Raw genomic sequence first — 19933 nt, 5'->3', positions numbered from 1 at the left:
AAGGCAAAAGTCCCGAGTTCAAGTCTCGGTCCAGCACGCAGTTTTAATCTGCTAGGAAGTTTCATATCAGCGCACACTCCGCTCCAGAGTGAAAATTTCATTCTGCAATGTCACATCATAACCACAATCCAATCAAAATCTAAAAGCATGGTCATCAGTGAAGTACAACACTTAGCACTGAAAGCATGTTTTTATGAACACAAACGTACAATGAGAACAGAACTTAACTCTGTGGAAAGAGAGTGCTACTCCCTACACTAACATAAAATATTCCATGATATAAATACATTACAAATGTAAGAAATTTCAAGAACCTTTGAGAAATGATAAATACTGAATAACCAGTAACTGATTTGAACTAGCAACCAGCAGCACACCAGCCAGCAAAGCTAGCCACTACATCACACTGTATGCAACCCAGGCAGAGGCAATTATTATTTTTTTTTATCCATTGTATTATGCATCTACAATGAGTGTTTCGGACCCACTCAGAAAAGGCCTACACATCAAGGCCAAAAGCTGGTCATGGATTTAAATAAATCATAAATCTCTAATTGCAGCAATCTTTCATTAAAGTGTAACACAAGAAAGTGTATCTGATGAAAATGTGATACACATGTAATACTAAGACCCTACATTTCTTATCTCACTTATCTGCTTATTTGATAGTAGAACTGAAACTTTAAAAGGATTTAAAAAGCTGAATGAATCACTATTACAGAAATTGAGCAGATTTTGGCAGGAACATCTACTTAGTCAGTTACAAAAAATAAAAGGTGTGTCACGCCCAACCAACAGGCCTTCCTGACTCTTTCCCAGTGCAGCAATTCAAAAATGGCTCTGAGCACTATGGGACTCAACTGCTGAGGTCATTAGTCCCCTAGAACTTAGAACTAGTTAAACCTAACTAACCTAAGGACATCACAAACATCCATGCCCGAGGCAGGATTCGAACCTGCGACCGTAGCGGTCTTGCGGTTCCAGACTGCAGCGCCTTTAACCGCACGGCCACTTCGGCCAGCTGCAGCAATTCTGTCATCATTAAACAATAAACTAGTAGTTGTAGACCACAGTACGGCAGGGTATCTGTTCTTTCATTATGATCTACGACAGTTAGAGGGCTGTGGAATAAGTACAAAATACATGGCAGGTTGCACAATAGGTCTCAAGCAACATGAAACAATAGATGACAACAGCAATAAAATTAAAAAGTCGCTACCATTACTGTTTTAATTCACAGGAAAAAGGGTGAGTTAGGGATACTCACTACACACCAAGACAGCTCTACAGTCATCGAACTCCAGCTAATTATATAATTAATAAATGAAATATGGAAAACTATATAGTACGATCTTTTAAGATTTAAAGCCAGTAAACTAGAAACTCCCCTTCATTCAGTGTCATAAAAATGTGGCAAATAATACGATGCATAGCTAGATGTTTACATACTGCAGAAAAATTTGCAAAATACTTAAAGAAATACTGTCATGCTTCAACTATAACCAAACCAGTAGAATTCATCTGAACATTGTTCTCCATCTTTTAAACAACCAACATGTTTCACATTAAGATCACTTCATGCATATACATTATGTGGAACCATATTAGGTTAGTCTCGAATTATTCTATGAAATAGGCAATGATATATACTACTCACTCCAATCTACTAATTATCCATGACAACAACAAACATCGAATGGAATATATTATTTAAAAATTCTGTGTAATTATATTATTATTATTATTATTATTATTATTATATTATTATTATTATTATTATTATACAGAAAGTACAAGAATGGTGAAAAAGGAAGCTGCTCCCCCCACCCATCCACTCAATACATTCAGCTGCAAGTTGGTGTTTGCTTACCCTGATGTTTTGTTCATTACTTAAAGTGGTCAGTCTAACCAGTAATATTTGAGAAAGGATGGCCATATAAACATGTACCTCTAAAATAAATAAATGAATAAACAGAGTGTTCATTACCAATAGTCATGTCTGTCATTGGTATTTCCACATCACTCCTACTTGCTCCTTCCTTTGGTTTCTCTGACCAGGCCTCTCTACATTTTAAGTCAGTACAGCTAATTGTTTCACCACAGCTTCTCATAATTACAGGTTCTGATAATGAGATGTAAAACACCGCTTCTTTCTGGAAAAGAATCACAAAACAGTAACATTACAATTACATGAAGAGTAACTCATATTTCATACAGGTAAAATCTATGAAAGGACATGCAGTCACCTTTTATGGTTCAATCAACTACTGAAATTTCTTCAACATCCCTAGAGTAGTGAGTTGTAGGACCAACATACGAATGTTAACTAAAGATTTAAATTGAATGAAAGGTTTACATAAAATTATGTTAAAAATTGTGAGTGCTATAATTCAATATACAAGGCGAATCTGAACTCTAACAAAATTTCAGATATATTTTCTGAGTCTTTTGCTATAAAGAACCCAAGATCTCTGGCAGTTTATTACAAGGTAATAATGTAATTAGAATGTATTCAGTTTGTTACCCTAATTACTTCTGTTTCTGTGAAAATTCTTTCATAAGAGTAAAAAAAACTTGTAATATGCAATCAACAAATGGTAAAACACAAACAAAGGGTAATACAACAACTTTCAGGCAAAACAAACAAGGTACAGAACGAAACCATACTGAATGCACACATGAAAGCAAAGAATAAAGTGGACAATATAGCTGTCAACAGAAAATTGCATAAGTGAGCAAAACAAGTTCGTTTCCATATAAGACACACAGTGCATACTGTCAATATTCACACTGGTTGTGAAGATATTTTCGAGGGAATACAGATACAAATATAAATGAGGCTATCAGCACAATAGTGGGCTAACCCACATTTTTTGGAAAAAATGAGATATTCACACAAAACATCACTTTATGCCCTACCATTAGATCCTACAATTACCGGACATGTATTCAGACACCAGGTACAATGTGACAGCGTCAGATTTTGCTTATGCACCATGCAGTGTCATACGAAATGGGGCGCAATAATGGCCTATGCCACATAGGCCATTATTGCGCCATGTATGCACAGCGAGCAGGCCCGTGGGACAGCGTACCGTACATCATACAGCATGTGATGGCTGACGGAGGACACAGCTACAGTATAGACTCACAGTATTGTGGTCGACACACGGCTGAACGGTCATTAGTGTGTGTGTGTGTGTGTGTGTGTGTGTGTGTGTGTGTGTGTACTACAAAACGACATGTGCAGTAGCCCTGGTAACGATGTCGAAGCTGCATTGCAAGGTAAGGATGGTGTTATGTTCCCTTGTTGGACTCATATGATTTGATGTGGAGACCGGTGCAGATGAGGAACATTTCCATTTCAGACCTATTAGGATCGGACACTATTACCGATGCCTCAGACGTGGAACGTGCACCTGGCCGATTCAGCCAGCATGCATGTGGTACAGCAGATGAGTTATGCATGATGTCAGCAGAACCCAATCTACCTGGTACATCGAAGGATACCACACCCACTACGTCAACCATGGACGTATCGTAGGGGGATCATAGTACTGACACCGTAATTGCACCGAAACAAGGAAGAAAATGGGTCCGGAATGCACACCTGAGGCCCAGAACATTCGAAAAGAAAAGTGATTTAAAGGGGAAGAATACATTACTGTGAAAGGAAATGTAGTGCCAAGGAAATGTCCTACACTCTGAGCGTGCACGTGTCAGAAGGAATGTGGTCGACATTTTTCACCTGAACCCCACCAACATCTATTTGACTCATTCTATGCATTAGGTAGTTTCGACTTCCAGTCAGCATACATTTTTGCTATGGTGAAGGTAGTCCTTATGGAACACACATATTCCCATGGTACTACAGAGTCGTGACAAGTAATAACACCCCTATACCATTTCCAGAGTGAAGAGGGCGTGGACGTGAAGGTGTGTAAAACGTTCTTTGTAAACATTTTGCAGATATCAGACAGTAGGATTACACATGTTCTTTCGCACAAAGTGCAGCACCAGACCCCACTCATCAATAAGCGAGGCACATGCCCCGCTAAGAACAAAACACCAACAGCAAAGACAGTTATGGTAGAGAGCTTCATAAAACGGTTTCCAGCATATCTGAGCCATTACGCACGAATGAATGAAACAGTGGATCAGAAGTATTTGTCACCAGACTTGAGGATGGGGAAGTTATACCATTTATATAAATCCAAGCACAATGATCTGGTCTCGTACTACATGTTTGGTCAGATAATTAATACAAGATTTGAACTGTCCTTTCATCCCCCTGTAAGTGATTCCTGCCGTAAATGTGACCTCTAAAACATCAAACATGCTGCAGTCGACACCGCAGAAGAGAAGGGTAAATGGGAATGTGAAAGAGAGTAAGATCAACAAAAGGACAAGAGCGCACGACGGAAACGCATTGTGATGCAGCAAAAGGAAGGCACCAGGACGACGATATGACTGTGATTGCCTTTGATTTGATGAGGATTTTACCGACACTGGTACTTATGACAGGTATCTGTTACGACAAGCAGAATTGTGGACATACTGCCTTGGAATACACGACCTATGTACCAAGAAAGCTACCATGTAGGTACAGAGTGAGGGCAAAGCATCCTGAGGACCACAACAATTGGATCATGACTCACGCATTACATTAAACATAACATCCAAACAAAGCGACTGATTATGTACTCGGATCAATCTGGCGCGAAAATCGGAATATAAAAATGGCTTTACTGTGTCAATTCATGGTTCTCCACGCAGACTTCACACTGGAAGTAATCCACCACAAATTCCTAGTCAGTGGCCATTCATACCTACCATGTGACCAGAACTTCGGTATCATCGTTAAGAACAAGGAAATTTCACATATATACACACCCACTGACTGGATGAATGCCATTATCACTGTATGAAAACAAACCTTCACCACTATACCGATTACAAGGAATGATTTCACATCCACAGTATGTTTAGAGAGAAACATACGTAACCATAAAATGTCGACACAAAATACCAGGGTGCAATGGTTCCATATTCAGTGGCTTCAATATAAAGCATCCTCTCCTCATTTCATGTTTTATAAGTACTTCAATGAGCCAGATGTCCCGTTTGCCGATGTCAGTTTTGCTAAACGAGGGTCGAAAGTAATTGAGACCCTGGACATACTATATCCCAATGGACACGCTATTAGCGTGATGAAAAGACTGATTTAATGACCTTGATGCAGTTCATACCCCCCGGTGTACCACAGTTATTACCGTAACTTTAGGACATCTGCACAGCCTTGTGGTGACACCATACCTGTAAATGATGATACGGATGATTAACACCTCATGTGTATCTTGTCCAATGTTTGAATACAGTGAGTAAAGCAATATCAGCCTCTCCCATATGTTTTGTGTATTACAGTCAAGTGCACTGAAACAAAAGTGACCTAACCCACACAAAAAACAGTCCACAAACACTTTTATGGTTTACTCTACATATAGCCGATTACCAGACAACATACCACGTTATGTATACCACAATCATTGCTATAAGCTGCAATCACTGCCTTACACATCAATTCTGCAAACGTCAATACCTTCCAGTGGCCATTCCCACAAACCAGTAATACTTAGAAAGTGTTGGTGAACAACCTCCAAAATATTGTTGGTGTATTTCTAGTTCACCTAGTAACAGCGCCACTAGCAAATCTGCATATCAATAAATTTATCAACTACTGATATGAATATAATAGAGGGAAACATTCCACGTGGGAAATATATGTCTAAAAAGAAAGATGATGAAACTTACCAAACAAAAGCGCTGGCAGGTCGATAGACACACAAACAAACACAAACATACACACAAAATTCTAGCTTTCGCAACCAATGGTTGCCTCGTCAGGAAAGAGGGAAGGAGAAGGAAAGACAAAGGATATGGGTTTTAAGGGAGAGGGTAAGGAGTCATTCCAATCCCGGGAGCGGAAAGACTTACCTTAGGGGGAAAAAAGGACAGGTATACACTCGCACACACACACATATCCATCCACACATACACAGACACAAGCAGACATCTTTCCTGACGAGGCAACCATTGGTTGCGAAAGCTAGAATTTTGTGTGTATGTTTGTGTTTGTTTGTGTGTCTATCGACCTGCCAGCGCTTTTGTTTGGTAAGTTTCATCATCTTTCTTTTTAGACATAATTTATCAACTACATCCTACATGCTTTTCTACTGCAGTCTGTTTCTTTCTTAAGTCTCCGGCTGTACTTTTGTTATTTCCTACGAATCACCAGTAACACCCCCCCCCCCCCCCAAAATTGGTAAGACATTTTTGCCCCAGTTTTAGATGTTAATCATTCTTACCAGCAAATTGTTTCATGTGAATAGAGTATTTGACAGTTTTCTGGAAATCACCTTAAATGTTTAATTTTGTTATTTTATGCTCATAACATGTTTCCTTTTCTCTTGAATTTCTGTATTTTTTTTTTAATTCAAATAATTAGAAAGCCCGCTACAACATTCCATTTGAGTCACGTGATGCCTATAACATCACAGGGTAGCTTCTGCTCCTACTGTCATAAAGCTCATTCACAATGATATCTGTCTGTATACCATACCTCGCCATCCTACAACTTTATGTGTTGTTGATCTGATACCTTTACCACTAGCAATGCTTTCCAAAAAAGTATTTGTGTGTACTCAAATTAAATGCATTTATTAACAGCTGTCCATTTCTCCAGCTAAAATTAATGCAAAGCTATATGTAGTACATTCCACCACTGAAACAACTGCACAATGATTTGTTGCTAACACTATTTTTGCATTCTGTGTAACACTTTTAAAAACTTTATGACCCTGAAACATAAAATCTTCTGCTTTGTAATCAAATGCATTATCCATTACACTACAGATCGTAACAACGTCCTTATCTCGGCTGGGTTGTCTTATAGAAGAGGAAATCAGCATTAAAATTTGCCAAGAATTTTACTGTGCTTTTGGTCATAGTTCATGACAGAGTTGGCAATCTAGGTATAAGATACAGATCCGGTTGCAAAAGATCTACAACTCTCACTATCTTGTCAAACAATGACTTTGAAAGCTATTGCATTTTCTTTCTTTTTTGTGTACCTATCGACAGCACAACACTTTTGCTTTTCAGTCAGTAGTCTCCTTTAAGCCAAACGTGTTCAACATTTACAACTTATCAGAAACCTGATTGTCAATTTTCCTGTTTATTTCCTGTAGCAACTTTTCAATTGTTCTTACAAGAAATTCACACAGCTGAAAAATCTGAGGTAGTTACTAGTGGATTAACATAGGAATTTCACATCAGTGACCAGACCACTGGCCTACAGACAATCATCATACTCGACACATATCTTTACTATTCATGTCAACTGGAGAACAGAAGGCCAAATTCCTGCCCATGGCTCAAGCTAGTGCTTCATTGAACAAGATGAAAGCTTCTTGCCATTATCACGTTGCTGGGTGATCATGATGTGAGAAGTATGTTTAATCTTCTCCAATTCTCATAAGGCATGTATTACACGCATTGAGAAGTTCTCAAGTTTCCTAATACGCAAGTTCCCATCTCCCATCCCTAATACATACAACACATACAGCTATATAGTGTGGTGTGCCCTGTTTACAAAATATGAATGTTAATACCGAGTCATCGTGAAATTTTCATGTTGTAAAAAGTGTTCCAAATTTAATGAGAGAAAAGTCTGTAAGCACCTGTTACCTTGTACAAGTATTATCTTTTCATGTGATCATATCAGGTGGTGTACTGATCTAGTTTGCAAATCTATTTGATTCTTTAAATGTGGTCATTAACATGCTACGTATCATCATACTGACATAACTTCAAGTGGGGAGGCTGGTACTTTTTTAAGAGTGCTGCCTTCTCAAACGTTAACAATTTACATATGGAACTTTCATCTCATTTATCATCTGTCTATAATTTCCTGGTACAGTAGCTCCCTTCCATAAATAAGTTGATATTTTGGCCAATAGAGGCTCAGCTGTTAAACATAAAGTTAAGGTGTCATAGCACAAAGATGAACACAAACTGTGTGCTGTGTTTTAACCTTAAGTTGACGGGTTGTATTCCAAATGGTTACAAGGCCATGGCATGTGGCAGTGGCAACCAAATCTGGCACTGAGGAAGTGCTGATGCAAACAACTTCTTCATCCCGGCTGTCTGCTACTGAAACAGCAGGAGCTGTTGCATACGTTACCGACAATGGCACATTTTGTGTATATTCGCCTTTGACAAAAGGACAGGATGGGGAATGCCGCTCATGTTCTGACCTGCAATAAATCAGAATAAAAAAAAAAAATTATGAATGAGAAAAATTCACAACCAAATCTCCAAAAAGCATCAATTATCCACTAACAAGCAGTACAGAATAAATCTCTTATCAGGAACAAAGTGTGATAAGAACAGATAAAATATTTATACAGGGTGTAAATGATAACTGTTTGCAATGTACCACAGTGGTGTAGGAGAGTCAATTTTGAATTCCCAAAGGCAGAGACTTAACAATGCTTCTTTTTAACAGGAAGGATAGTTTAAGGCACTGTCAACATTTAGAACAACACAAACACAGAACTAGCCTTGATGGGAGACGGAAGGAGATGGCTGTAGAATCTTAAAATCACAGTGTCTGCCTGAAACAATTTAGGGAAATCTAGATTATGACACTTACGTGGGGATTTAAAATCTGCATCTTCTAAATATGAGTCCGTGTATCAAGTACTGTTCTACTTCGATCTGTGTTACATCACAAATTAGCAATAAGGGGAGTTAATAAATAGAAGACCATATAGTGTAAATAAACAACTGAGCAAAATTAAAGCTAGGGTAGAACGAGTAAGTAAATTGAAATACCTTGGAGAAATTAAACATCAGAATGGACTAGAAAAATTTGCAGTAGATGGCGGAGTCAACAAAATGGAGAGAGCATACGGTTTGACAACAAATACAGGATGTTTGAAAAAGTACTCCCTAGTTTTAATAGTCCTAGAATCTGTAAAAAGTCACATACACTATTCTAGTTTGTGGCGTTTGGCTCATCAACTCTCCAAGTTTGGCTCCCCTGCAGTTGGCAGGTCTGCTTGACCTTGAGACGGCACCAGTGCTATTGACTTTCTACACAGATATTATGATGATGTCAATTTTTTTTTAAAAATTCTCTTTTCTGATGAAGCTACATTTCTTGTCATTGGAACAGTTAGTCATCATAACTGCAGAATCCTGAGAGCAGAGCATCCACATGAAGTTACTCAGCATCAACACGACTCTCCCAAAGTTAATGTGTGGTGCGATTTTATGGAAAATCGTGTGAGTGGTCCTATAATTTTTTGTAGAAAAAACAATAAACGGGGACCTTTACTGTGACATGCTGACAGAGTGTCTCTTTTCCCAAATGGACAATATTGAGGTGGGAAAGGGGCTTGTGTTTTTCCAACAAGATGGCGTCCCACCTCATTACAGTAACCATGTGCATGCGGCTCTCAACACTCGCTTCCCAGGATAGGCAGGGCTGGCCCAATACCTTGGCCACCACAAAGCCCAGACTTAACCCCACTGGACTTCTTCTTTTGGTGCCACATAAAAAATGTTGTGTACAGTGAAAAGATCAAACACATTAATCATTTGCAGGAAAGAATCATTGTGGTGGTTGGGACAGTTACACCTGAAATGTTGGTGAATATGTGGCGAGAAGTGGAATATTGTCTTGATGTGTGCAGGGCAACAAATGGATCCCACGCTGACGTCTACTAATATTAAACAAAACTTGAAGGAATTCTCTTTCATGATATGTACTCATTGATGTAATTTTTCATTAATTTCCCCATTAAATTTATACTTAAAACTAGGGCATTCTTTTTCAAAGACCCTGTATTTACAACAAGGAAAGCACATGTAGAAAAACAGAATTAAACACTCTACCACACTGATATGACCATAATGTTTATATAGACGTTGATACCTAACAACGAACTATAAGCTGAACAGAACAGATGCCTTGGTTAGTAGGAAAGTGGATGGATCATTAGGGCATCCCATCTACTTTAAGGCCGCCCACTCGCCCGCCCACACACACACACACACACACACACACACACACACACACACACACACACACACACACACGCGAGTTTTCTCTGTAATGTTGTGAAAAACATCAATAACAACTTGTCTCGAGCCATTAACAGTGTTCCAAGAGGGACTAGTGCAGCAGGGGATACAACCCGTCGGCTTTGGACAATGACGTCACAAGTGGCCAATCGAGAAGCGATTCTTCTTAGTGTTGTAGCTCCCTTCAGTGGCTGATAAGTGTTTTTTGGCTTTTTTAAAAAAAATCTCACGAGATAGAATAAACAGATCCACTTTATTAAGCAATCAGTAAAAAAACGAAACTGAAACATAACAGCAAAAGCGAAAATGGTAAACTGCTCTCTGTCGACTTGTGACGTCATTGTCCAAAGCCGACGGGTTGTATCCCCTGCTACACTAGACCCTTCCAAGAAGCAGGAACCACAATTATCCATTTTCGCGGTACATATTAACAGAGGAACAATCAGAGCACAAGTAGCGCTTTCGGAGACCATGACTGTGTATGATTTTTTAAATAAAAATTACATAGATAAAGTATGATTAAGAAAAACTTTGATGGCTGTCAATACATCAGGATGTCTTAAAGTTTCATTTACAGCGACACAGTAATAAGATAGCTAATACATAAGTTGGACCTACTTCCAAGAGCAGAACAACACCAGTGTATGAGAGTTGTGGCTGATGACCAATCATCGCACTTGTGTTTGTTTACATTAGGTTTATTCTTATGATGAACAGAGTATAAATTCACAAAGCTTTCAGTGCAGAAAAAATAAGAAATCAGGAACAGTATGGACTGAAGAAACGAAAAGACAACATGGTGAGAAAAACAGTGAGTACTGGAAAAATAGGAAAGAACAACAAAGAAAGAAGAGTAATTCAAGCTGTTACCCAATCCTAGTTGGTCAAAATTAATATGAAAAAAATAGGATAATAAGATAGATGAGGGACAGCACTTAAAATAAGAAGGAAGGAATAATTCCAGCAACATAAAATAAAACACATTAGTGAAATTACTGATTGGCTGAACCAGCCACTATCGACATTATCTCTAAAGAAATTTTAAGAAGCAAGCAAATTTTTTAACACATGCCTAAATTCTTTCTTGTTGACTAATTTAGACACAGATTTCAGTACAAACAATGGCTACATTTTGTATGGAAGATAAAGTTAATCTGTTAAAATTTAGAATATTAAGTACAGCATACAATAAGCAGCTATCAATGGGAAAGAAAGCTACACACTGTAAAGTATTTCTTACTTACAAGCAAGTCATAACACACTCCATATAAACTACAAGTTGATATCCCATAAATAATTGCTTCAGCAATTACTACTTTTAGTGAATTACTTCCAACCAGATAACCTCCAATGTTGCACAATATAGCCCCTCAACAGTGAATTAATAAAGAGGAAAGCACAGTGAGTAGCCAAGAATATTTGTGCTAAACTTTTCAACACATTAAATTATGGTTGGATTTACAAGAGCATCTAAATTTCAGAGTAGGTTCACACAGGTAAAAAAAAATATCCATGCTGGATTTGTGTCTATCATAAATGTAAGCAGCAGTGATAAAGCATATTCAAAATGTGAGACTGTAAATTATGTAACTCACCAGGGCTCATCTGTTGGCTCCCAACAAACAAGACAAACATTACATGTGAAACACATTGCTCGGTCATCACCAGTCGAATTTGGCTGATGGTAGAAGCCTGCTTGTGCCATCTGGTCAGGTAATGCCCATCTGCAAGAAATAAAATAAATTTTAATATTTACATGCAAACAGCTTTTTTTTAAAAAAATTCTACAGCATAATGAAAGACAAATTCACAGATTCTATTCATATCAAAAATGGAAAGAGGAAACATTTTAAATGATTAAAATTTGACTCTTTTAAAAACTGACTGTTGTTACAAAAAAGTAACACTTTTATTAAAAACCATGAATGGAAAATAAACAACGCAACTCTATGCCATCACCGTGAAGAGAAAGAGAAAGGGGTCAACTGGACAACAGTATAGCCCCACTTTTATGTTTTCCGAATTAACGTTTTCCTGCTGTTTACGACATTTTTTATCGCTCCCATCAAATTTTCTACGTCCACAGTGTTAATTCACACCTGATTTTGTGCCAACATATTTCCAATTTTTCTGCAATTTACACTGTATGAATAAAGGTCCATGGCAAAAAAAGAAAATTGACAAAAATGATGCTGGCACGACGTCGGCCATCAAGTAGTGTTTACAAACATTACATGATTAAGTTTCATGACATTGGGGAGGTTGAACCGTTAAACATACAAAAGTTCAAACAATTCGTCCCATATCTCCTGCGCAAATCGGCGTGGTGACCGGTGGGAGTAACTTTGTTCATTCAAAACTGCAAATAAAGATATCATGACCAATCACAACCATTTCTAAAACAGGAGCCTGTGCATGCACATTTTTGTGATTGTTGTGATTGGTTGTCACACCTTTTTTGATCCACATATAGCGTGCTTCGTCATTTGGCCACTTGTAGTGCAAGTGTATCACAAAACACTCAGAAAAATGAATACTACATTTGAAATGTAACTCCAGCAACATTTAGGAGAATCAACAGGCTTAATTAGAGTCCTACCTGGAAGATGTGGTGGCAAACACAGCCTACAATCATTCAGACTTCATCGAAATCAATTCTTTGAAGACTAACATACACGAACTGGTACCTATGCTGAGCTATATAATTTGAATGGCTGTAACAGCTATGCTCAACTAGATGAAATTTTTGAACAATTACAATGGCTACTTGCAAAAAGGACATTCTGAAACAGTATGTGACACAATCCACACCAATCAAGTCATATTTTTTCGATAATGGGTTGATTTTGGTGATTACTTAGTTAAGGTAATTCAGCTGAACATAATGCAGAGTTGAGGAGCCACAACGTGTGTGTACTGTGGTTGAACAAACATTACAAGAAAGTCCGGTCATAGATCTTGCAGACTGACAGTTCACACAGTTCAAACTACCAGCAAAAGCGGACTGCTGAACATAAATCCAGGAGTCAATATGCTGCTGCTCTTCTTCTTAAGTCATTCTGCTGACTGTTTACATATTACATGAAACAATCCAAACAAATGCCAACCATTCAATGAAAGAAATTGGAAAATCACTTGAACCAGGACCAAATAAGGAAGACAAAAAACTATTTTAAGATGATGATGAAAAATGTGGGCACTGAGAAGTACTTCCATTGGAATACAGTTCACTCCTTCAACCTACAAAAAAAAATTACAAATTACAGAGAAAAGAAAATAACTAGTTGGAAAAATGTAGATTATTTTGTTTTAAGTTTTTCCCTCCTTCCAAACTGCCATGGAACAAGACACTACATTAGATAATTAACTATACAGTAGTAGTAGTAGTAGTAGTAATGATGATAAAATAACAAAAACAATTTGTGTGTGTGTGTGTGTGTGTGTGGGCGCGCGCGCACATGCCTGACATTACTTTAGGGCCCTTTTTTTTTTTTTTTTTTTTTTTTTTTTACAGCTAAATTTGAATCTGTAGAACTTTAACATGTATACTTACTTGTAATTCATATGAGGCCATTTCACAAAGGTGTCTCGACGGGCTGCCTCGCTGAACATCAGCGCACGGTCCGTCACAGGTGGGCTCTCTGCAGCTAAGGCCGGGGGCACAAGCAAGCAATTCAATCGTTCGCTCACTGCTGAAGCAATTGACAATGCAGGTATGTGCTTGTTCTGGCGCTTCAGTTCTTGCACCATGCCCGCACACACAAGCTTTAGAGCACAATGTGGCAGTTCCAGGCATACTGAATTCCACTGAAACAATTATACAGAACTTGCTAGGTAATTTGTTTCTGCTGTTCAACATACACTTATACTTTTATGTCAATTAAAATCAATAATAGAAATTCCTTTATAACACATTAATGACACTAATATCCTCACGCTCTTATTCTGATTTTGTTGTTTCAATGAACAAGACAGCTATGATCTTGTGGTCAGAACGAGAGAGCTAGAAAACAGCAGCTGCTTTTATGAGAACTGTTCCAGTTGACAATCATTTCCAAGATTGAAATCCTCCTGAAATACCATGTACTGATCTTTATACATAGGGCAATATCTTCTAGAATACTTCTTCATATTACACCACTAAAAATTTGGTTATTTTTACTGTGTGTCCATTTGGGAATCTTTCACTTGAACTCAGTTGTTGGAATGTGCGTATGGAAACAACTAGGGACTACTCTATGACTTATCAGTTAGAATTCTGCTCTCAAGACCAGCTGGGAAAAAAAGGTTGGTTCAGGAAGTCTCACACCATATATACTCCAATTAAAATTACTCTGGGACCAACAAATTGCAGTGACGAGAGGCAGTGCTGACACCATGCAACCCAGCCATGCTTCACAAGTCACTGGGGGTAACTACAAAACAGCAATACAACAAGCACATGGCAGTCGAGAAGAAACTATAGTATGGCTGGCTCTACAACTTGCCTTGCTGAAACCTCAGTCACAAGTAACTTTAACCATAGTACAGACAAACCTAATACAATTGGGTTGTGACAGCTGCCCCCACAGATTGTCGTAACAGTGGACATGCAACTTTTCTCTTCCATTGGAGGAATCAATGAGAAACTAGTGCTAAATAAACATTGTCATGATGTGGTGCATATGACATTACATGACGGCATGATGGAACATATTGTGCAGAATACTGTCATATAATACAGAATATTTCATAAAATTTAAACTGTACTCCTAGGTACCTGCTTAATCAACACATCGAAAATCTGGACATTCTGGAAATACCCTACAAAGTCTTTGTAATGATCATAGCGCTACCTTACCGATCAGTTCATCATCATAGACAGTTTTGCCCCAGTCATAATTGTTGGCTTCAACAATTCATACCACACTATAATATTGGACCATAAACTGTATCCCAAGAAATCTGATTGTATTCTGAGAAACATATGATACAAGTAACAAGTATCAAAACCAGTAACCAAGTTATACTCCACAACAGCCAGATCAATAATCATCAATCTCACACTCTGTGTCAAAACATAGGTAAACAACTTCTTTATTCCATCAAAACAAATTATTAGATTCAACAATTTCCACTGGCCATAAACTGTCACCCTATTGGCTATGACCAATGGAAACAAATTGCCAGTAACAGCACATAGCGGAAGAGCTGCCAAACATCCTAAGCGCAGTTTAACCCAGATCATCTATCATTTTGTCTTAATAGCCATCTGACCCCCAACAGTGCACAGCACACAATGAGGTCAAGGGATTCTCCTCGTACCTCCCCTGCCCCCCACCTTGAACAGATGAATGTCCTACCTTCAGAATCTATGTGGACATGTCCCAAAAGCCCTGCTTTTAGACAGACAATGTTCCTCAACTATGCCTCACTATGGTTGCTAACCAATGCACACAGTTCACAGAACCAAAACGTAGGGAAACCTGACCATCCTCCCTCAAGAACCCAAGGGGGACAAAATCCTTTCCCAGGCACAACTGGTCAAGTTCATAGAAATACCAACCCTGCAGAACATGGAAGGATGCTTGGCTTTATCAATGTGCAATAAATGTGGCGAGCATCACCTCCAACCTATGGGGTGTTATGGCTTGCCACACATTCGTAGTTATACAGTATGTTACTGGTACTGGTCTGTTATTGTCTCAAGAGCTACCTGAAACCAGATATGAATACATTATACAGCATTCCTATCATGGACTGCAATGAGTATAGTGAGCACTGCTCTATAAAACACACACGTAACAACAATGACACTGTTCCTGTGAACTGAAAATTAAGCTTCACCCTACCTTTTGTGCTTTTGTCCCCTTTTTTGGTTTTGCTTGACCCTCCTTTATTTTCTTTGCCAATTCCTGCAGTACTTCTGCCGTTTGATCTACTCCGGGTAGCTCTATACACCTAAGGCTTTGTTGTAATAAAATGGCCTGCAATATAAAGCAGAAAGGTGATTAAACTATTACATTTTATTAAGCATATTATTTTTAACATAACAACAATTTAAGATTTTACCTCTGATAAGAGTAGCTCAATTTTAACTATGTCATCTGGTTTCATAAGAGGAGTTTGGAGGATGGAGTCAAGAAACATAACTCCATTGTAATCTCTTCTAACACCCAATCCTCTTCCATCAGTGAACAGGATTTTGTCATGTCCATGCAAGTACGTTCCACAAAGGTTACCTCCAGGCTTGGCTGATAAGACAAGAAGCAGTTACGTAATTGAATGAGTAATTAAATTTAAACTGAATATAATTATGCAAAGTCTAATGTAGCAAGAGCAATGAACACACAAGAAAGTTTGTACTGAGATGCACAGTAGGAAGAGGGCTCTTGTCAATTAGTGTCGTTCACTAGAGCTTGTCCACTACATGCATTTCCACATTTAATGCCATTCTTTTTTCTTTGAGCTATTTCAGAGAGAGAGAGAGAGAGAGAGAGAGAGAGAGAGAGAGAGAGAGAGAGAGGGGGGGGGAGGGGGAGGTAGGAGATTGGGGGCAGGTGGGGGGGGGGGGGGGGGAGATTAAGAGGAAAAGAAATAAAATTGGTGCAGTGAAACTATTCTTTCCCCTCAATGTAAAATTACATTTGCTGTCTTAGCAGCACACTGATCCAAACACATTTACATTCTGAATAACTCATGAAATAGGATTTAATGGAAAAGTACGACAAAACGCTCTTTCTGTCTAGAAGTAGGTGTATCGTAGAAATATCAACATACAGCAAAATCAGAAATTCAAAATTAAATTTTAACTTTTTCAGTAAAATTTGCAGCTGAGACTACATGTACAATAATCAACACTCACTGCACACTACACAAATGCGAATTTCCTGAGAACCTCCCCATAATTTTACTCTATGACATAACATAACACTGCCTAAACATTCATTATGATCTTTAACAGACCAAAGCGTATATATGGAGCAACAGGCACCGAGACACAATCACTCTTTCTCAAGATGACTAACTGATTTAACTATGATTCAACAAGTCACTAAATGTAATATCATGTTTCACATGTGCTATCTCTTAACAATTTGTTATATCTGATATATTGCTCATGGGAAAAGACCTCCTGCTGCAATCTCATAGGAAATATAGCAGCAATTATACTGGTTTACTGTCTGTCATAAAATTCAGACTGCACAGTCACATTAAAAATTCTAAAATTTTCAAAACCTCAGCAAATCCTACAGGTAATTTCAAATAAGAAATTATAAGCATGCATAGAATTTTAAATGAGGTGATACATCAGAAGATACATAATTCTCTGCCAGGCCAGTAAACTCTGGCCAGATTGTACGAAAATGTGTAAAAATTGACAGGTGTAAGCTACAACTTTACTTTCAGCTGTTCTGAAAGGAATACAACCAACGGTGTTGGATTACTTTACAATCTCCTGGCTGCAGCATAGCAAAATAAAAAACTAGCAGTGACTGTCATCTTTTGCGTGGTAGTACTATTCATATTTTGTAGAACACTAATTAGAATGTCAGACATTTACATTTAATTATCAGAATTTTTGAATCAAAATCTCATTCAGTGATAGCCAACATAAATTGTAAAGAAATCACACCCTTCTCCCAGAATGAATATATATTTAAGCAAAGAAACTAAATTAGCTACGTACAGTAAAATTACATTTACATAGATCTGACTGTTGCAAAACATGAAAACCAATTCCAACATTTAAAGTTGTTAAAAAAAATAAAAAAAAAAATACGTTTCTTCAGATACAAATGAAGCAACAATACATAAAAAATTAACTTCCTACCAAACCATACAATGATGAGACAGGAACTCTTAAACATAAGAGAAATAATAACAATATAAATTTCCTGTAAAATTCATTCAAGCAACTCCATGATAATATTGTCAAAACTCAACACCTTGCTAATACAAACAAATCCCTAAAACACTGACAAAGAAATTATTAGAACACTGCGATAGAAAAAAATGGAAATTTTGTTCATATCTTAACCAACTATTTGGCATGGATTCAGACAGAAAAATAAAGGATTATATGTTTGTCCATTTGATGAAAAGTCCCGTACAAAAAGATAAGCTTTATGAAGGAGCAACATTTACAACCACAACATGTAAGACAACAATACAATGGTGGGGCCTAAGATATGCAGAACAAAACAGATGGCAATATGATAGACTTTCCAAGAGTAAACCCAATGTCTAACAATTACAGAGAAAACTAGAGCAGAGATTTAACAGAACTGCATTAGCAGACAAAATTATCTCAGTTTCTACATTCCACAACCTTTACATCCTCCTCTGTCACTACAAAGCTTCATAATTTAAAATTTGGGTGATATATTGGACAATGGCAATAACTCAAACAAAAACTGAAAGGATCATCTAATTGTAAATATCAATGTTAGTCTCACTTTTCCAACAAACGTGTAAAATGACACATCCATTAATGTCATCCACTCTGATAGTAGTGTTACCAAGTATACTGATCCAATGGTTTTCCATTATTGACGTTAGTTTCGCAAACACCTTTTTTTGTGAATTTCCAATACTCTAGGAGCATATTATGGTACTGTAAATGACAATCTGGAGAGAAGTTGCAACTTACGTGGTAGGCCTAATGTATGATGAAACATACGTGAGGTCACCCATAAAATAAACGGATAGGGGACACCTGAACTGTTAATTTAAAGAGAAATAAAAATTATGTAACTGTCAACGTTATTTTATTTCCTGCTTTACACAAGTGAATGGAGCTAATCAAAACGTTGTGTAACTGAGAACAAAGCAAGTCACATATTTGAAGACTAACCGGGGAAACTTTTGGTGTACCAGGCACTTAAAGTGATAAAAAAAACAAAATGTCATTAATATTATGGAAGAAAGCTTAGTATAGTCGATATCGAAAGCAACCATTACTGGTTGTCAATCGTGTCCCATGATCTCACATGGTTTCGAGGTGTCACCGATTACAGGCCATGGTGCAATACTTAAAAATTACACAACCTCAACAAATTTCTTAAAGAAATATCTTCAAGCAACCAGAATGTTTTCACTTCTACGGGAAATGGAGCAAAGGAAACTTGCTTACCAACATGTATGAAAACAACACAACAAATGACTCTTCTGGCATCAAATACACTCGTTAAATCAAGTGTCTATCTTTACCGAGGGCAACGAAACTGTTTCACTGATTGTAATGCAAAGGAATTGTGAAGGCAAAACACTCAGCTGCAGCGCAACACATTCTCAACCGGAGCAAGCCAACGTGTGACATACCTGAAAGCGAACTCCTCTGCAAAATTACTCCAGAATTGACGTCGAGCACTTTAACTTCTGAATCTCTAGTAAGAACAAAAATAATATTCAGGTGTGGGTGATATATAATACTTTTAGAGTCTGTTTCCACATTCAAATAGCCGTCTTCTTTTAACTTCCACGGATCGTCATCAGCCATTTTGCATCTCCAATCCTCGCCCCCGCACTACGTTAGTCATGTGATGTTATGTTCAGTATAGATTCCAATTCTTCGAACGAAAGTCAGAGCTGTAAACGACAACAACACGTCTCCAGCAGATGTACCGAACAGCAATAAATTAAAGTAATTACAACCACAAAATTACATACGTAACGTCACAATGGTCTGACATTGGTTATGAATTTGTAAACAAAGATAACATACACAAACACTGACAATTTTATACTGGAAGATCTTCCAAATACTCTCATTGCAGCGATCGTAATTTTTGGTTCTTCAAAC

General features: G+C 37.7%; 1 protein-coding gene across 1 annotated transcript in view; it reads right to left on the bottom strand.

Annotated features, from left to right (window-relative positions):
• Positions 1–19717, bottom strand: part of LOC124607387 (baculoviral IAP repeat-containing protein 6) — a 315981-nt gene extending 296264 nt beyond the window's left edge. Inside the window, exons 1-7 of the mRNA XM_047139740.1 lie at positions 19453–19717; positions 16201–16382; positions 15981–16115; positions 13703–13956; positions 11745–11873; positions 8093–8315; positions 1988–2153 (exon numbers count right to left, since the gene is read on the bottom strand). Coding sequence (XP_046995696.1) covers positions 1988–2153; positions 8093–8315; positions 11745–11873; positions 13703–13956; positions 15981–16115; positions 16201–16382; positions 19453–19630 — 1267 coding nt within the window. The 5' untranslated portion in view covers positions 19631–19717. The remainder of the gene's footprint in view (positions 1–1987; positions 2154–8092; positions 8316–11744; positions 11874–13702; positions 13957–15980; positions 16116–16200; positions 16383–19452) is intronic.
• Positions 19718–19933: the final 216 nt, after the last annotated feature.

The sequence above is a fragment of the Schistocerca americana genome, chromosome 1 (assembly GCF_021461395.2).
Source record: "Schistocerca americana isolate TAMUIC-IGC-003095 chromosome 1, iqSchAmer2.1, whole genome shotgun sequence".
NCBI lineage: Eukaryota > Metazoa > Arthropoda > Insecta > Orthoptera > Acrididae > Schistocerca > Schistocerca americana.
Note: the sequence above shows the minus strand (reverse complement) of the source record. Positions and strands in the feature narration are given on the sequence as shown.